This window comes from Megalobrama amblycephala, linkage group LG2 (assembly GCF_018812025.1).
Source record: "Megalobrama amblycephala isolate DHTTF-2021 linkage group LG2, ASM1881202v1, whole genome shotgun sequence".
NCBI classification, from domain to species: Eukaryota; Metazoa; Chordata; class Actinopteri; order Cypriniformes; family Xenocyprididae; genus Megalobrama; species Megalobrama amblycephala.
In genome coordinates, this window is record NC_063045.1 from 46,151,928 (window position 1) to 46,172,547 (window position 20,620).

At 39.1% G+C, this 20,620-nt stretch overlaps 1 protein-coding gene across 1 annotated transcript in view; it reads right to left on the reverse strand.

Moving 5' to 3' along the window:
• Positions 1-5,054: 5,054 nt before the first annotated feature.
• The window catches only part of LOC125260651 (protocadherin-16-like), a 105,833-nt gene continuing 90,267 nt past the window's right edge, over positions 5,055-20,620 (reverse strand). The window contains exons 10-21 of the mRNA XM_048179131.1: positions 19,551-20,400; positions 15,515-15,754; positions 14,128-14,253; positions 13,269-13,478; positions 12,291-13,157; positions 11,331-11,444; positions 10,972-11,183; positions 10,483-10,634; positions 9,961-10,091; positions 9,553-9,839; positions 9,057-9,198; positions 5,055-8,736 (exon numbers count right to left, since the gene is read on the reverse strand). Of these exons, the coding sequence (XP_048035088.1) occupies positions 6,113-8,736; positions 9,057-9,198; positions 9,553-9,839; positions 9,961-10,091; positions 10,483-10,634; positions 10,972-11,183; positions 11,331-11,444; positions 12,291-13,157; positions 13,269-13,478; positions 14,128-14,253; positions 15,515-15,754; positions 19,551-20,400 (5,955 nt within the window). The 3' untranslated portion in view covers positions 5,055-6,112. The remainder of the gene's footprint in view (positions 8,737-9,056; positions 9,199-9,552; positions 9,840-9,960; positions 10,092-10,482; positions 10,635-10,971; positions 11,184-11,330; positions 11,445-12,290; positions 13,158-13,268; positions 13,479-14,127; positions 14,254-15,514; positions 15,755-19,550; positions 20,401-20,620) is intronic.

Here is a 20,620-nt window from a genome sequence, read left to right on the forward strand (position 1 = left end):
TTACCTCTAATACACCACTATGTCCAACTGCGTTCAGCATTCGCTTAGTGAGGTCTGACCGTGTTCTGACAACGGCAGTGATGTCTAGCACTCATTGAAGTATATGCGCAAGACATTGTCAGAGCGCAATCAGACCTTACTAAATGAATGCTGAATGCAGATAGACATAGTGGTGTATTAGAGGTAAAAAATGATATAAATACTGTTCGGTTTCTCGCACAAACCGATCATTTCGTGTCTTAGGACATCAATGTGTCGTCACGAGCTGCAGGGTTTAATTTGGATTTGTCTATGCATATTTTTTGACTCTTATAAATTGTGTTACCATTGACACGCATTATCCGGCTGACAGACGGCAACAGTTGGAGTTAAAAATCATCATTTGTGTCCTACTGAAGAAACAAAGTCACCTACATCTTGGATGCCCTGGGGGTAAGCAGATAAACATCAAATTTTCATTTTTGGGTGAACTATCCCTTTAAAATCATATTAGGTCAAACATCTAAGAGGACATGACACTGTTGACCAGAATCCAAGATGAAGTCAAACTGTATTTTACTTCTACAGCTATTTCCTTCTCTCTCAAGCCTGGACTTTCATAAATCAGGAGCTGTTGATGCGATCTATCAGCCGTGTCTGGTATAGTTTTGTCCACCTCCGCATTCAGCTCCGGTTCATGCACAGACCATGAGAGAGGGCATTTGCCACAAACTCTTCTCAGTTAGCACTATTGATCACCACTGCTGAAAGACGACAAACAACTCCTAAATGAGGAAGCACTCCTTACAGCAGTGTTATTATAATCTAATTTTACATATACACAAAGTAAACAATGAAACCGAGCAAGAATTTCTGAAGTAAAACAACAATTGTGACATTATAAAGCTGTTTCTGATATAACCTTTCTCAGACCTCTTCCATCTCTCTTAGTCTCCAAATAAAAGATCCTCACTTTGGCACTTCTACCATGTTAACCAATGAAAAATATACATATTTCATGACCATAAATAATATTTATTTTGGTAAGTTTCCAGGTTGGTGATTAGGATGGCGGAAGACAACTTAAAAGTTAATTAAGAAAGCAAATATGAACCGGCATATCAGACATGCAGCAAGAAAGCACGTACCTTAGAAAGACAGGAATGGATAGATTACACACACAGAAAAAACATGCTATAAGAGCAAAACAACCTTTCTAGTGTTAGAAAAAGCATAATACAGTCTCATGGACTGAATTTGAGTGTTCCCCACTGAATCTGACAGATTTTGAGGGTGACTTTGAGTCAGCTTGAATAAAATTGAGAACAGAGGAGGTTGTATTTAAGAAAATGCAGAAACCTTCCCTTTCTTTGAGCTAGATCTGCTCTTAATTAACAGATCCTCTTTATAGGCACTTTTCAAGAACAATTTATAGCATCTCAGGACGATAAGATCTAAGAGCCAAAAAGACGGTCCTGTAATTTAAAATATATTTGGCATAACTCAAATTTCATAGAGACATTTACCGTTTCTATTTCACTTAACAAATTTTGACTATGCAGAGCGATTCATTGATTCTAATCAATGAAAGATACATCTGACTTTTTTTCCATGAGGAATGCAGGGATCATTACAATTTACTACCGACCTGATGGGAGTAGCAGACTTGTTTTAATAGCCAAGTCCAAGACTGCGGAATCTTTCTTTGATGTGTATTTTCAATTTGAATGGTGCTATGGAGACTTCCCTTGTTTTTCTACCAAAGCATTTAAGAAATGATAAATCTTAAAGCATAAACTGCCCACTAATCACTTTTTAATTTATCTCATGTTATAAATCAAAAAACATTGAAGTTTAATATCAAAACCAGAGGTTTTACACTGGAATGCAGGGTGAACATTCACAATTATTCTTATCTATAATCTTTAATGGGAAAAGCTTGACATATGTTTGATTACCTGATAAACCCATTTCAGCAGCAGAGACCCACACAAAGCTTTATGGTTTTATACATGGTAAATATAATATTTTTTCTGCTATCATTTTTATGGGTTTCACTTTATTTTAAGGTGTCAGTATTGCAGTGTAATTATACATTTAAAGGTGCTAAAGAGGATCTTTTCGTCGACTGAGAAACCAAAGACTGTTAGTGAGTTTTTGAAATGAGCGCATGCGTAAGAACAACCCCCCTCCTTCACATTTCAAAGGAACGCCTCCCAAAACTCGTGCACGAGTACTGGAACACGAGTGTTTACCACCGGCATTCGCTGTGTCGTGTTAGTGGATTCATTATGTCGGACTCACCGCAGGTAACTCATAATCTGCAGTTGTTACTCCTGTCTCCTGACAAAAACATTAAATTCGGCGCCTGTGGAGTGTGGAAAGTTACTGGAGCGCGCAGCCGCGCACGTCTCGCACAAGGAACGTCATGGCAGTGATTGACAAGCCAGAGGGCCAATCAGCGCACGTCTCTCACAAGGAACGTAATGGCAGTGATTGACAAGCCAGAGGGCCAATCGTTTACGCGATGATCGCATAAACGATTGGCTGATGTTTTTAAGGCCCTACCTCGTGCACAGATGATGTATATTAATATTATTTCTTTCAGTGCACCTAATAAATAGTCTTTTATAAGTTAGTAAAGACAGTTTCAAGTAATATTGAAAAAATGTATAAAACAAAACATCCTCTTTAGCACCTTTAAGTACTGAGTGTTAATAATAATTAACTGCATGTACTTACTATAGGTTTAATTATGCATAATTTTTAGTTATTACAACAGTAACTACATGTAACAGGTAACAATGACACTGTAAAACAGTGTTACCTTTTATGACTTGGATATTTTTATGTAACAAGTATCTGTTAATAAAATAAAATATGATTAAAATATAAAATAAAAGAAATCGCAGCAAGTTAAAAAAAAATACTGCTTTGCAAAAAAAAAAAAAAAAAAGAAAAGAAAGAAAGAAAGAAAAAAAAGTTCCACAGCACTGGCAATAAATGATGGTGAGAAAAATGGAAAGACATAACAAAACTTGCCCCATATTCTGCAGCAGCCTTTTACTTATAATGACTGACAAACAAAAGAGCTGTAAAAGTGTACAAACTGTGTAGTAGCTACAGACTACATAGATAAGTGAAAATGGCCACAGATCACAATGCTTAGACCAGAATAAGGTTAAATCTCATCCTGAAAATAATATCAGTGATAAAGAAAACATGTTTATACAGTGGTCACACAACTCATTGCAGTGTTTATAAAACACTGACTGTGCAAGCCAGCGAGACTGTTATTTCTTTGTGATATCTGGGATGGTGTAAATCAGTTAGACATGCATAGCACAGAGATGGAAGAGAGCTGAATCTCAGCCAAAACCAACTTCACAACAGGGAATGAGAAAACTCAATACGATAGAAACAAAGGCATAATGTGAGGTGTAAGGTGTGCTTCAGTTTCATATTCACTGACAAAAAAAAACAACAAAAAAAAAAAAAAACTACACAGCATCTTGTTACTCGAAAAGTACTAATATGCAGCCTTTAGGCGTAAATACAAAGGTGTACCTTTCAAGGGTACTGCCCCAGTGACAGGCTAATTTTTTTTTTTTGACAGTGCATGAAAATACTGTATTTTTTGTCTATTGCATCTGGAAAGGTACATGCACTCTGTTAAAAACAGAAGGAGGGTTGATGTAATGATATGATGACATGAGAACGTATGAGTGATTTCCTGTATACAGTTGCCTGGAAAATCCAGCCTCACCGCTGTACCAGCGTCCAGAGTGGATGAGTCTGGTCACCATTGAATCAATTCGATTTCTAGGGCGGAGCAAATCCGAGCAAACAGGAAGCGGAGTAAACCAATCAGAGAGGGGCGGATATGACGTTAGCAAAGCGACAAGAGAGTCAACAGCGAAAAGTAAATAATTAATGTGTTTTTGGTCATTTAAAACTGAATTCACGGCTGAATAGAACAAACTCTCGGGTCTCGCGTGCGCAATCTTTGTTGATATTGAAGGGACTTTCGCCGCACTAGAGTGACGCTGGCTGCGTCACTGAAATAAACGAATCTGATTGCACGGTACGGTTTGGAGTTGACTCGAGGCGCGACGGAGGGCGGACTGACCAGACTAATATATCTTTTAGAAGATATATCATTCTGGACTTGCCAGGCAAGTGTATACTGTACATGATACTGTACAATTATAGCAAATATAATCAGCTAATTCATGTTGCATAAATGTTAATATGTATTTTTTTGTGTATGAACAAAAGTAATTCGAGGAAATGTTTCTTCATGGCTGCAATTGATTTTAAAATGGGCACACCCTGTGTTGAGCTATACACAGCCTGAGGCCCAGCTCTAGTCTAAGTTTTTGGAACATGCTGTATCCTTTCAAATTGCTTTTTAATGAAGGACAAATTTGACTCTGACCCCTCCTGTTTCCTTTTTTCTAAAAGCCAGATGATTGGCCTTTCGCTACGCTTCAGTTACTCTGTAACTCCACATCCATGTTTTGATTTAAACTTGGAGGAAGGAAGAGAGAAGACTCAGGTTTGACAAAAGAAATCAGTAGGAATTTAATATTTGATTTAAATATGCACAGATGATTTAAACTGTACTGCTGCTGGAATGTAGGCAGCTATCTTGGAATCTGTTGTTTTCCAGACTGAGACAATTAAATGTTAACTTTTAAAATGAATTGTGTAAGACAGACTTCAGAAATGTCAGGCCCCTCTTTTCCTTGCATCTGTTCTGAGTGCTAAACAGGGGGCAGTTAAACTTGAGGCAGTGGCGGTATCAGGCATGCAGCAGGTAGCAAAACAGCCCCTCTGGTCATTCATCAGGTCATTCAAATGCTTAAATCTCTTTCCACAGAGGAGGTTGTTAGATAAAAAAAAATACAGGGCACTTCAGAAGCTTCTTCTCAAAACAGAACACATCCACTGTGTATTACAAATGAAGGTCCAGTTTCTAGTGATTTACCCCTGAAAGGTAAATAAAATGCATCCTAGATGATGGGCTAAAAGTTTTTTCACTCTAAATTTACTAATAAGTAAGTAACAGTAAGTTATGTAGACAATACAAAACTTCTTTATTGTCAGAAAAAGCAGCATAGAAACAGTGTGAGAGAGCTGCTGTTTATGAAGAAATCCATTTATATACAGAAGAGTCTTTGAGGTTTCACCAATTTCTTGAAAGGTCTCCAGATGAGCCGAAAAAAGTATGGCCCCGGTCAGAGCTTTTTTTTTCTTTTCTTTTTTCTTTTTTTCTTTCTTTCTTTCTTTTTTTTTTTTTTTTTTACAATAAATTAGCTAAGATGCTAACAATCTAGTTCAAAGGGAAAGGGACAATACAACTTGAAAAGGCCTATAATACAACACTATGCAACATGGGAAGTTTCAACACTTTCAGCCTTACTCTTTATAAATAATAAAATACAACAATCTTCCAATCATTCACATTACAAGTGTCACAATTTTCACAACCACACAGTATGGTGATCCTAGACACTATACAATGATAATACATTTATTATGGCTAGCATACATATAAATATACATACAAAGAATGTCACTAAAATGTAAGAACTCCTTCACTCAAAGCAATGGCCAGTCCTTCATAAAAAAAAAAATATAAATGAATCTGAGTAGCGTTATAAAAAAATACAAAAGAAAAGAAAAAAAAATATCCCAGTAATAAACAAACATAGTGACATCAGTTTGAGTTTCTACAGAGTTCTCATTGCGGCCTACAAAGTATGACAATAGCAGCTATTTTGGATGGACTTAACATAACACTGGAGTTTCAAAGCTGTTTGAGTCATCAGTATAAAAAGAAACAAACAAAAGGAGCAGTCAACGTCTTGCCTCCCTGGCCAGCCAGCGAGACAAAACAAAGCAACACACAACTCACTTCACATCAACACTGCGGTGGCTCTGAAGAAGGGTAATGTCGCCACACAATGTTTTTACCCTTTCAGTTACCAGACACCTGCGTCACTATCATGGCTTAGCGACTGATTCTTCATGCTGCCTTTTCAGGTATGCAACATTGCTTTGAGTGACTACTATAATGTCTTATCAAAAGACTTAAAATGACCTCCACAAAATGGAGAGCAATGTAGCATTAAATTCTCATCTCAGCCTCATCACTGTGCTCCAGAGAGTGCTCTGTGGTGCTGATGATGGAGGCTGAGGGACCTTGGGTGACACCGAATGGGGAGACGGCTGGGGATCGTGCAGCAAGTGGGGACAGTGAAGGGGAAAAACTGGGAGACATCGCTGCTGAGGAGATGGAGCCCTCGTGGCTTATAGGTGAACGCCTTAGGGATGCTAAGTGGTGGAACGTCCGTGCTATGGCGGGTTTAGGTGGGACAGATTTGGCCCCTGGATGAGCCACCGAGGTAATGAGGGGTGGAGGGTCAATTCTTGGCTTGGGGTCTGTCTTGACTTTGGGTTGGAAGGGTCTACGTGGGTTGTTGGGAGGTAAGCTCTCATCTTTTAGCCTGGCAATCTCTGTAAAGACACTAGCTAAGGGTTGGAACTGAGGGCACCAGTTGAGAAGGTAGTCCCAGTTGTAGCTGCCTCGCAATTCCTCGTCACTTGCCACTATGGCTGTGAGGGAGCCATCAACTGAGGGTTTGCCATCCTCAGGGAAAGCATAATCTTTCGGATGGGAAATATTCAACCCACGACCTACTCCAAGGTAACCCCCACCTTCATCTCTATAGACTGGGAGCTGACCAGACAGTAGGGTACCACTGAGACTCCCACTGATGCTCCCCAGTTTCTTACTTTTGAACCACTGGCTTGCATCAAGTGGCCCTGGTTCACAAGAAATATCAGAGAGTTGGTCCGCATCCTGTTGGATACCTGAATCGGGGCCCCTGGCAGAGATGTGCTCTTGCATTGAGGAGGTGATGCTTGCAACTCTTGGGTACTCATTGATCATCCTGATTTCGTCATCCTCTGCCGCTTCGGCAGATCCCCGTCCACTGGAGTGAGAAGGATCTAAGGATCCTCCTCGAGTATAGGAGCCTCCACCTGTTCCTTCCTCATCACCTGCATATCCAGGAAGCGCCTGATGATAGATCCTGTCGCTCCCTGCAGGTTTAGACTCATCCAATTTTTGCAAAGCTGTGCCTGAAGAAACAGTACTATTCCCAGTGTCTTGTCCTTTCTTCTTTCGCTTTGATCTTACTAGATAAAGAGCCACAGCAATTATGACTAACAAGACAATTACTCCAAGAGAGGCAGCAATTATGCTCACAAGGAGGATGTTAAAGTCTGTTGTGAGGCCAAAGGATGTGTTGGTGACATCAATGGTTAGCTGAGCAGAAGCTACTCTCGAGGTGTCAAGGGGGCTGTGGGCGGTAACATCCATAGTCATTAGGCGGGTTTCCCTTTTTGAGCGACTCCCACCACTTGAGCTGCCAGAGCTGTCCATCTTTAGGTAGATTACACCAGTGGTCTTATTCACTTCGAAGTAAGGAGAGGAATTAGGGAAAGAGTAGAGTACAATCCCATCCACCCCACCATCCTCATCTTTGGCCTGTACTTGCCCAATGCTCTGACCTTTCTTGGCTCCCTCTGGTACCTCAAAGGACAAGTCTGAAGATGTGAAAACTGGGTCATACTCATCCTCTCCTGTGACATAGACCTGCACTGTGACTGTAGCCGAGTTGTTCCCTGCATCTACAGCCAAAGCGATGAAGTTAAATGAGTTTACCTTCTCAAAATCAAATATCTGCCTGGTACGAACTTCTCCAGAGTTCTGATCTACCAAGAAGAGGTCTTTTCCTAGACTGGAGTGGTCCATCAAATAATACTTAAGCTGTCCATAAACTCCTGTGTCATAATCGATTGCATGTAACACAGTTACAGCAGAGTTGGGTGGTTGGTTCTCACGGACACTGGCCGTTAACGTAGTAATGGGAAAGTAAGGTCTGTTGTCATTAATGTCCTTTACCTCTACACTAACTGGAGCCAAGGCAAAATGACCATGGCCATCTGAGGCTTGTACTATAACCACATGGGAAGTTTGGCTCTCTCTGTCTAAAGGCCTTTGAAGCTTCAGTGCCCCAGTCCATTGATCCACAGAGAAGAGTTTCATCTCATCTCCAGAGCTGATGCTGTACTGGACCTCTGCGTAGGGAGCTGAATCTGGATCAGTTGCAGTCACACGTAAGATTTCTGTCCCAGCAGCTGCCCCTTCACTCAAAGCCACTATGTACTCAGCTCTGCCAAAGACAGGAGGGTTGTCATTCACATCAGTGACTGTGATGATGGCTGGTACGCTGGAGCTGCGTTGGGGAACACCTCGGTCTGAGACCGCAATGGTGAGGTTATAGCGTGATAACGCCTCAAAATCCAGTCGCTCCGCCAGGATCAAGGTTCCTACGGTCTGGAATCCATGGCCCTCTATAAAACGAACGCTACTCTCAATCTGGAATGCATTTCCAACATTCCCACTGGCGATTGCAAAATCAAAACCAGAGTTTTCCTGAGAAAGGTCTCCATCTACTGCCTCTAAGGTCAGAATAGTGGCTCCAGGTAGCTGGTCCTCAGACACTGTGGCTTTGTACTCCAACTGGTGGAATATGGGGGCGTTATCATTGACGTCCATCAGTTGAACTTGGACTGTGGCAGAAGATGATAGAGTTGGAGATCCTCCATCACGAGCTTCGATGACTACACTCACAGAGGGCTGCTCCGGGTCGAATTCTGCTTTCTGTCTGATGAAAAGTGTACCTAGAAGAATATGGGAAGTGCTTTTACTACAATGTTAATGCTTTAAATATAAACTATATGTTAAAACTATAGGCAGTGGCTTTTTAAACTATATGCAAGTAGCTGACCGTTGTTGGTAGAGGCTGTTTTCATTAACTCCACCTACCACTTAATGTAAACATCATCTACTACTAATTGCACTTATTATATAAAAAAAAAATGCTATTTGTTGCTATTTATACTTCTTTATCTACCACTATTTACACTTCATATAAATGGAATATAAATGTGTAAATGCCACTGACAAAACAACATGTTTAGTATAAACATTGGGCTTATACCATTTTTTGGATCAATGTAAAACCCGTCCCTCGTTGAAGACAACACTCGATAGGTGACCTTTCCATTTTCTCCTGAATCTCGATCTGTTGCTGTTACTGTGATAACAGGACTGCCTGGTGGAGAATGTTCTGGAAGTGTTACCTGGAAACCAAAAGCAACAACAAAGCTGTTACTTGGCATGCTTTTTCCTGTATCCACAGTGATGTCATTTTGAATAAAAGCATCTGCTAAACGAATAAATGCAAACATAAATGACAGCATACTTTTTACCGGTGTGAATGAGTGCATGTACTTTTATTCTAGGATAAATTTATGTTAACCAAGTTATTTTTCGATCTAAATCCATGAGAGTCAACCCCTTTTCCTCACACTGACTTTTCACAAAAGTTAACAAAAGAAGAACAAAACCAATAAACCTTCATCAATCCTAATAAAACAAGATACAAATTATGTCACTCCTTTTAAAATACTTCAAATGGTAGAAAGAAAAGTTACCTGATATAGATCTTGAGTAAATGTAGGTGCATTATCATTTATGTCCTCCACCAGCACAGTTAAATTGGCTTCACTCTGGTGCTTTGAATCTGAAGCTCGAATAGTCAATGTGTACCATGTCCGCTCTTCAAAGTCCAGTGGTGCTGTCAAAGACACACGGCCATTGTAACGATGGATATCAAATTTTCCCTGTGATGAAGCATCCAGCTGCAAAGAGTAAGAAAGCACTGGGCCAGAATCCACATCATTTCCAGTAACCAGAGTGATCTCAGTGCCGATAAGAGAGTCTGGAAGAGGGAAGCAGGGACACAACATTCAGATACATGTACAGTAATAAAAGTGCTTGTCTTTTAGGTGCTTGTAATCTTTCAGGGTAAAGGGTCAAAGGTCACCGGTTAGTTCACTTACTTTCTGGCACTCTAATTTCCCGTGGCACTGGGATGGTTGGACTGTTGTCGTTGAGGTCGACAATAATCACTGTGATGGTTGCAGTGCCTACTAGCTTGGGGCTACCACGATCAGTGGCTTTTATCACCAACCTGATGCAAATGAGATAAAATAAAGGGTTAGATACATTTTTTCCTAATTATATCATATGAGTGATGTTTCTGTTCAGGTTCTTTTTTTAGATCAAGACAGAGAACAAAAGATGCCTTCTATTTTTGAAAAAAAAATATTTGTACAACAATCCAAAAGCTCTAACAGACCAAAAATTTAATAAATTAGAAGCACACAGTTTTATACGGGTCGGGGAACATTTTAGAAACAAAACACATGAGGTAAAACTACGAGGGCTTGAACACATCACACACACAAACTAAATAACGTTGGAGAGGACAGTTACATTCCACAGAACAGAAGGAAATTAAAGACCTGCAGAGCAGTGACTTCATTGGCCGAACAAGCACAGCACACATAATATACACTCACTGTGCCTGCGTCCAGATTTCTCTGTCCATAATGGCCGCAGTCGTGATGCTGCCGGTCAGAGGGTCAATTTTGAAAAGGCCACTTTGACTCGAAGACTCAATGGAGTAAGTCACCTGACCATTCTGCCCCTGGTCAACGTCCTCTGCCATAACCTAATGCATATGAAAACAGGTTGATCTAACACAGACAGGGTCCAAAATGATCACTTGCCATACAAGGTTTAAATCTGATGCTTGCTGATGTCAAGTCAAAAATATGTGAGGAAAAAAGTAAATAATTCCAATGTAATATGGTTAATAATGTAATTAAAAAAATACTGTTTCATGACCGCTAAATGTTCTCAGTTCAACCACGATTGGCAAACAGGTATGATGTAAAAGAAAGTTGTTTGTAGAATATTCACGGTTTAATACTTTTTCCTATATGTTTTCAATTATGTTTTACCTTTTAGAAGTACAAAAATAAATAAATAAATAAGAGACCCCTTGCCTGAATTATAGGAAAATCATAGCCCTGTGCTTCATGCATAAAAGCCACATAGTTCTGCAGCTGGAATCGGGGTAGGTTGTCATTGACATCCTGAAGAATCAGGTTGACAGCCATGAAGGAGTTTGAAGATGTAGTTTCAGCCTTCACCACTAGACGGAGTCTTGGAGTATCTTCAAAATCCAGGCCATTTGAGCTCTGTACCCAGATTTCACCTATGAAATCACCAATAATGCAGTGAAGTAGGTCAAACTGATTGCCAGTGTGAATAAGAAATATTGTTTTTCATCTTTCTGATGAGTTTATGTATGCATCTTTTCAAAATCAAGCCATTTTCACATATCTTGGGGTTTTTAACTGACCTGTACTGGAGCTGATGCTGAAAGAATGGTATTTATTCCCACTGAAGATGCTGTAAGTGATGCCGTCACGGGTGCCGTCAGGGTGCTGAGCCTGAGCCTGGGCGACCGCAGTGCCTGTGGGGAAAAATACACACACAAAAAAACTCAATACTCTTCTGCCACACTCACTTAAATTGATGCATTGGCTTTCGATGCTTCACAAACTGACTGTGCCTGTGAGTGCTGAAATACAATGCTGCAGTTTTCATCATGCAGTTCATTGCAAAAGTTTTTAACTGCCTCGTGCCAGTGCTTTGAAATGACGATACCACAAAAACTAACTTTTAGTGTAGGATTTATAATAAAAGATTGGCAATTGAGGTCTGTATAGTTTTGCAATGTACTGCATAATTTGTAAAGAGATAGATTTTATACAAGTAATTTAATGAAATTGATACTTGTTGGCATTTAAAGTCAACATGAAGTGGAATTTTCAACTCATTTTATTTCTGTAATGTGCTTTGTTTCCAAGCAAAAAAGGACATACAAAAATTAAGTAAAAAATATGGTGGGACATAGTATTATCCATCTGTAATTGACTGGATCACGAAAAAGTTGCATCTTTATGTGTCTCAATGGTAAGTATTTTTTTTCTCCATCATCTGGTATTATTGCCATCAATTTTATTACATTAATCCTGGAATTCAAAATATTTAAAAAATGTAATTATTTTCTAAAAATGTAACATTATTTTTCCCTGTAATAACTGTGCATGGCATTTAGGAATAACATGCACTGAATAGTGCACAATACAACCAGCAACATTAATTAAGAAAGTAAAATAGGGTTGATATTGACTTCAATCATTTTCATTATTTATTTTTTTACATTATGATTTCTTTCATTCCTTTTTTCCATGAAATGGACAGCAATCTTCTAGGCTAATAGCACACCAAATTTTATGCTGTAAATTCTGTGTACCTGTAGCAGCATTCTCCTGTAAGCTAACATCTCTGGCTGTGCGAGAGAATCGAATGCCCTTGTAATTTTCCTCCTTCACATAGACGATCACCACCCCAAGGGAAGACTGAGGAGGGCTGCCCTGGTCCATAGCCTCCACTATGAGGGTGCGTTGGGTTTGCGTGAGGGTTTGGAGCTTCTCTGTCGTCTGGATCTCCCCTGTTAGTGAGTTAATAGCAAATCCTCGGACTGGCATAGCAAAGCGGTAGAACACCGACCCATTGGCTCCAAAGTCCTTATCTTCTGCTCTCATGGTGGCCACCACCTGATGTGTGGACACACTACCACTGGACACATTGATAATCAGTGGGTCCTGGATGAAGAACGGTGCATTGTCGTTGACGTCCAGGATGGTAACGGTTACTTGGGCTGTGGTGTTGCGGGGTGAAGCGGGTGATAGGTCGACAGCGTACACTTGGAATGTGTAAGAAGCTCTTTTCTCTCTGTCCAGAAGTGCTGCGGTAGTGATCCGCCCCGTGTCTGGATGCACTATGAATGCACCTTTGGCTTCTTGGCTAAGGAAGTATAAGATCTGCCCATTTTCACCCTCATCCACATCTGTGGCTGTCGCATCCAATACCACCAAACCTACAGCAGCATCTTCTGAGACATCAACGTTGTAGCTACTGCTGCCAAACTTGGGGCTGTTGTCGTTTACATCAAGAACTGAGATTTCCACAGTGGTGGTGCTGCTCAGAGAGGGGCTGCCATGATCTTGAACCACCACTTGCAATGAATAACTGCTCTTCCGCTCTCGGTCAAGAGGTCTTGAAGTAGACAGAGCTCCAGAGGAACCATCAAGTCGAAAATCACCATCTGCGTCGCCAGCTAGAATAGCAACACACAGACACAACATTTGTTAATAATCAAGCAGAGTGGGTCTTCTTTTTATGAGAAAAAAGCATGTAATGTGAAAATTTAAAAAAAAAAATTTTTTACCAGTGATCTTATATTCCAGTCGTCCACTCTCTCCGGTGTCCAGGTCTGTGGCTTTGATGGTGAACAGCTCCACAGGCTCTTGGTTCTCAGGCACCTCCAGACTGTAATGCTGCCGCCCGAAAGCAGGAGCATTATCATTCTCATCCAGCACTGTGATGTGGACTTTAGCCTTGGCAAAGTTAGGGGGTATGCCACCATCTTTTGCATACACTATCACATACAAAATATATAAAGATGATTATTAAGAAGTTTAGTATAAGTTTTGATAATATTATAAATTATAATTATTTAAAATAATATTTTATAGCAGCATATAATATAATATAATATAATATAATATAATATAATATAATAGTTTTCAGGCCAGTGTTGTTATTGTTAACTAAAACTAAACTATAATAAAAACTTTTCGGTAATTGAAATAAAATAAAATAAAATAAAATAAAATAAAATAAAATAAAATAAAATAAAATAAAATAAAATAAAATAAAATAAAATAAAATAAAATAAAATAAAATAGTAAAAACATTAGATGAACATTTTTAATTTACAAAACTTTATAAAAACTATGTCAGTTATTTGCCAAGGCGACATTTCTAATTTTTAAAGTTGAAGTACTAAATTACTATAACTGAAATACAGCATAAAGCTAAATAGAAATAAAAATAGAAATATTAAAAAACCCTAATAAAAATGATAAAAGCACAGAACAAAATAATAAAAATTAAAATCAAAATATAAAAATCAAAATAAAAGTTAATAATATTAATATTAATGAACACAATAATAGTATAAAAATAATACTAAAATAATACTGTTTCAGCCTTATTATGTGCAGATCTTGGCTGTGTTTATGTACCTGTTACAGTGTAGTGGTCCTGAAGTTCCCTATCTAGAACCTGAGTGACGAATATCACACCCGTCTCTGGATTAATTGCGAATCCATCCTCAGTCACACCACCGTAAGTCACTAAGCCATTAGTGCCTGCAACAAAAACAGAAATATATAATCAGTAATTCTGACCAGAATCGAATACTAGCTTACTACCTACTGAGTACTGCACAGTAAACACTGCAAACTGCCTACTATATTAAGTAGAAAGTGAAAACTTTCAAAGTATTATTCAGCTCTGTGTGACTGTGCAGATGAATATGATTATCCTACTGTTTACTGTAGCTGTTAATAAACACGGTACTTCCTTGATAATAAATTCAAGCACAGGGCTACAACAATCATAATGAAATGACCCTTCACAATAGATAATGCTTTACAATGAACTCTGTTAGACACAGAGCTACATATGGCAATTTATCTGTTCAATAAAATACCTTACTCACCTGTTGGGTAATAAAAAAAAAAATGCCATCTCCGCATCGCTTTTACAAGATTTTAAATCCCTCAGTTTTCACCATCTCAAGCCAAGCCAATGTTGATTCTTGATTTATTACGAGTTCTTTCGTGTTCTCTTTTTGCCAGCAGACTCTCCTCTGGTCTGCATTTTGATGATGGATTGAAGAAGGATTGATGATGTATTTACTCATTATTTAAATTTAAAAAAAGTTAAATAGTGTACCTTAAAAAATTTTTTTTTATTACAATATTTAAATATGCTTGGATTTTTTACAATATTTAAATATTTTTTGGCAGTCAGATCAATTATTTGTATGTGTTTGTTCCAAACACAGCCTCTTTCCTTTCATTCTAAGTTAGAAGGTGTACAAGAAGTCGTGAACAACCTGATTTGAATTAAAACAGAAGTGCAATGTCAAATGTCAAAATATTCAGGTTTAAACCTTTTCATCTTGGATTTAACACCGGTTTCAATAGTAGTTCCTTTTGCTGATTCAGCCACTGAGTCATGGTCCACACAAATGTTAAGCATGGACTAAAGACATACGGGTGCCAGATTGCGTGCAAAGTTAGCCAGCTTTGGCACGAGCACCTGCTTACTCAATTAACGCTTCCTGAAAAATGTCTTTACAATCTCTCTTTCATACTCTCTCACTAAACCCAGGAGGCTGAGAATGAGTCCCACATACCCTCCACAGGAAGCGTAAAAAAAAAACAAAAAACACTGCCCTCGCTGCAACTTAACATAACTGCTTTAACCAGATGCCAAAGTTTTCAGACACAGGTCATGAATATCTGAAAGATTGAAATACCCTCGAGTGTAGCTGATTCTTTTCAGTAGTAAAGGAACATTTAACACATGGATTATTGCAGAATTTGATCAGAAATCACTCACCATGATCCCGGTCTGAAGCGGAGACCTTCAGTATGCTTGTTTCTGCTGGCTGGTTCTCTTTGATTTGGGCTTCAAACTCGCTGAGTTCAAACCACGGTGCTTCATCATTTACGTCAATAACCTGGATAGATAGAACTTGAGTGGTGGAATGTTGGGGTATCCCATGATCCTCAGCGACAATTGTGAGATTGTAGTTTTCCTGCTCCTCACGATCCAGAGGTTTAAGGATAGAGAGGGAGCCTGGAGAAAAGAGAAAGAGAAAAACATCTGTAGATCTGCTGCACGCTTCACAGCAGGGCCTCGTGCTCATATGGCCTGTGGCTAGAGGAGTGTGACTGAGGTCAGAGAGCTGTTCTGTTTTATACTATGCATATTTGTAATATTTCATTATGTACATGCCAGACACTATCTTAAGCTATCTGAATGTGGCTGGGCTATTCTGATGAGGTTAGAAGTTCATTCGTGACTTAAAGTAGCCCACCACAACAAATAACGCCAAGTGCCGTAGGTAATCACAACGCGCTAATATACAGCCATATCGCACGGCTATGAGTGTGATATTGCACTTATACGACAGTTCGATGGCAGAAGTGAGTAAATAAATAAGAAGCAACAATGGTGTATCTTTAAAAAATTGCTTTTTTTGTAGAACTACTTCCTTCCGCCACAGATTCAAATCTCAAGTTGATAGTTTAACAGTTGTGACCAAGCCTTCGTAACTAATTCTAAAACGTCACTTTAGAACTAGTAACAAAGGAAAGTTGAGTCACTTCATCGAAGCTTACTGTATTATGTAGAGTAGAGTATTATGGTATAATGAGAGAGATCGACTAAACGAGTGCATTACCTGCATCTGATAGCATTCATTCTTCAGGTCGATGTCCATAATATTATATCCATTATAAATATCAGTTTGAATGTCAGCTGAAGAAAGTTCTTTTAAAAGTTAAGGGGATTTCCCATGACTACTGACGCACTCATAAAGACAGTTTTGCCACCAACTAATGGACTAATAATGTAACTTTCACTGAAGTTCATATCACGATCACTAATAGACCCTTTTTCAATACCAAATACGGCATATTATTAATATAAAATAATATTTATTGAACAATAATATTTAAATTAACAGCAATAGCCATTATAAAAGACAGTAGTAAATAAACACAAGCAAACAATTCAGTCAAAAGCGGTGCTCTAGTACAGGATCTAAGGTAAATATAGCCTAACGTTAAATGCTAAGTTATGAAACTTAATTTCCCTCTTAATGCTGTAATAATGTCTTAAAATTGAGTGATACAAGTTGTTCAATCTTCATACAGGTGCTGTACAGCAGTCAAATCCAGAATCGTCTAAGGCTGACATCATCAAATACATAAAGAACTCCGATCAGCTCCCGACAGATATGGGGGTATGGGACGTCAGAAGGGCCAGACAGCCATTGGTCTTTGTTCTCAATCAGAATAGGTGCATTTTTGTTTTTATTTACATTTGTATTAATGATTTGAAGTTTGCTGAATAAAAGTTCTGTCATGAAAACTCTCTGAGTGTTTGGCATGGTAATGGGTATGACAATGTTGATATGTTTGGTCTTGGCGGAATACATCTGCTACGCTGCTGCTGCTTTTATTGCTGCTGCTGCTTTTATTGCTGCTGCTGCTGCTGCTGCAGAGCAAGTACGTTATTTGCTACTGCCAATACATACACAACACGCTGCTGTGAGCAAGTAAGACTGTTGTTGCTGCTGTGCAATATAGCGTACATGAATTACCCGTAGCAGATCTATACAGGTGGAGCTGGGGAAGGTGGAGGGTTTCTGAAAGCGTGCCGCACCGCTTAGGCAAATGCTACTCATGTATAAGACTGAGCATGCAAGCTCATTAGCTACTAATACAGCAGGAACCAATCATCTGTGTCCTATGATGTGATTACGGGCAGTTGAGTTAAAGGTGCTCTAAGCGATGTCACGCGTTTTTAGGCCAAAACATTTTTTGTCACATACAGCAAACATCTCCTCACTATCCGCTAGCTGCATGTCCCCTGAACACACTGTAAAAAAACATAATAAACATGCTCCAGCCAATAACTGACAAGAATGATTTTAAATGCGCGTTCATGACTGTTTCAGGAAGCATGGAGGGGAGGGGGAGGAGGAGGAGGAGGAGGGAGGATCTAGCTAGCCTCTGTTTTGTTTGACAACACTTCGAACATCAACAGGAAGTTACTCCACCCAGGATCACTTAGAGCACCTTTAAGGACCTATTAGCCTGCGCATTTAGAGTTTCATGACAGAACTTTGTATTTTTCTTTCATTGCATTGCTTTTGTGTCATTATTTTGGTGGTTGAAAGAATATCAGTGTGTGGATGTCAAATGGACGTCAAATTTTTGATGCATTTTTGACCTGATTTTTGACATCAATTTGATATTTTTTTTTCAACATCAATTGGACATCGTGTGTGGATGTCAAATGGATGTCAATTTGACTTTTTTTTTTCAACATCGACTGGACATCAGTGTGTGGACGTCAAATGGATGTCAAGCTTTTGACGTCAATTTTATTTTTATTTTTCAACATCAGTGTGTGGACGTCAAATTGATGTAAAACAATTGACGTCAATTTGATGGGGGGGTTTTTTGACATCAGTTGGACATCAGTGTGTGGACGTCAAATCGCCGCAAGCAGAGTCATAAAAATGGTGAAAAGGTTCCAGTGCTGATACTGGGGGAATATCACATGGCTGGAAAAGGCTCTCAGAATCAGAACAAACTGTTGTATATAATATAATATAATATAATATAATATAATATAATATAATATAATATAATATAATATAATATAATATAATATAATATAATATAATATAATATAATATAATATAATATAATATAATATAATATAATATAATATAATATAATATAATATAATATAATATAATATAATAATGTTTGCCAGCTAAGAAAATACTACTGAGATGAATAGGGATGCTAGCTCTCTTTAGGTATATTAGAACTCTTTGGTATTATTTTTTTATTAGCATGCTTCATGGGATAATTCATATTTGCTGGTCCTTTGTTAACATAAAATTGTTCATACAACATAGAAGTCAAACACAATATAGCTACAATCTGACATTAATTTTAGCTTTATTCATCCTGTTTTTCTCCTCAGTTTGGCTCCTGCACTCTCTATAAGGAATTTGAGAATGAAGCTTTTTGCTGACTTGCTGGTATGAAGACCAGGGAAGAAAGTTGTTGTCATGGATCCATTTTTGATCCTTTCCAGCTATACCTCTCTGCAATGCTGTCATCAGCAAGACCCCAAGCGAGGGTCACTCAGGATAAACACACCCCTGCGGTTGATATGGCAGCCTAACTGCTTGCTGACTGCGAAATATTATTGTGTGTTTGTGAGAAGTCTGTGTGCGGCCTCTTTTTTTATTTATAGTCCACCTAACACACTCTAGCTTTAAACACATCATTGAGATGTTTGAGCTGGCTTCTGCTTCTGAATACGGTAGCTCTGGTTTTGTGCTTAACGTCCATCTCTAGACCTCCTCAAAGAGTCCAAACAGTGTGAAGACTTTCTCCTCGGTGTCTGGTTAATATCAGCTGTGACTTAATTGTGTGCTTTAACACAACTTTAATGTATATAGTATATAGAATACGCCTGATTTAGAACAGGAATTAAACACTAACCTACATCATAAACCATTTGACAATAATGGAAGGAAAATCGTCTACAGATGTTCAGTCGATTAGGTGACTTTGTCTATTTAATCTAATTTTGCGTGAGCTGTAAATGGTCATATTCTTGGAGGTTGAGAGGAATTTCAAACTTATACATGCTTATTTCCAACGTCAAATCAAAGAGGTGCGGTCAATGGGCCAAAATAAAACTGTACTCCCACGAATAAAGCCTTCAAGAAAATAATCTGTTCTGCTAAACTACTTCTGGCTTTGAGAGAATGGCCTAATAAAGCAGTGTGGTGTGAGAAGGAGATGTCTTTCAAATTGAGAGAAGTAATGATTCCTACCACTGTTCGGGCTGAGGCTGAATCGTCCTGCTGTGTTTCCTGACTGGACCCTGTAGGATACTCGTCCATTTTCGCCCTGATCTGCATCCCGGGCCATGACGTACAGCAGCACAAAGCCCACCGGCTGATCCTCCATCACACTAACAGCAGTCGGGGAGCTGAAGACTGGAGCATTGTCGTTCTCATCAGTGACGAAAACTCGTGCCGTCACCGAGCCCCAGAGTCTCTGATCGGGGTCCGAGGCTGAATCCGTGGCATGAACCACCAGGAACAGGCTGGAGGTCTCCTCATGGTCCAGCTCTCGACCCAGTTTCAAGACTCCTGTGACAGGATCTAGACTGAAGAGATCTGGGTTGTCAGGCCACCGCTGTTGGATAGAATAACGTACCTCACTGTTAGGGCCACTACCATCTTTATCAGTAGCTTGGAAGGTATAAATGGAGGAACCGGCTTGTATGTTTTCAGGAATAACAATAGTGACTGGATCTTCTGGAAACTGTGGTGCGTGGTCATTACTATCCTGCACGTTGATTTCCAACTGAACCATGTGAGTGCTTGGATAGGCCTCGGAGAAATCATCCACCTCAATCTGTAGAGTATACCGTGACCCTTTTTCATAGTCCAGCTCTCTAGCCAAGTAAACATCTCCTGTTAAACGGTCAACCATAAAGGTTCCTTCATGATCTGTGCCTCCCACTACAAGGTAAGTTATCTGACCATTTGAGGTCACTTCATGTTGGTCATGTGCTCTAACTGAGCCAATAACAGAGCCTGGCTTGGCTCCTTCCACTGAGTTGAGGGTCATGGATAGGGTGTTGGGCTTTGGAGGGGTCCTTGTGGAGCCAATGACCTACAGATTGAGAACACAAAGAATTTAGAAGACATAAAATGTTAGTTACATTATACTTTCAACTAGTATATTTTACAATATTCCTCCTGAACTATGAAGCACGTATACAGTATGCCACAATTTACAGTGCATGGTTGTTTTCTCATTGTTTTAGATGTCAACAGTACACACAATACTGAACAAATAAGATGGAATGACCCTTCAAGGTGTGTGATATCAT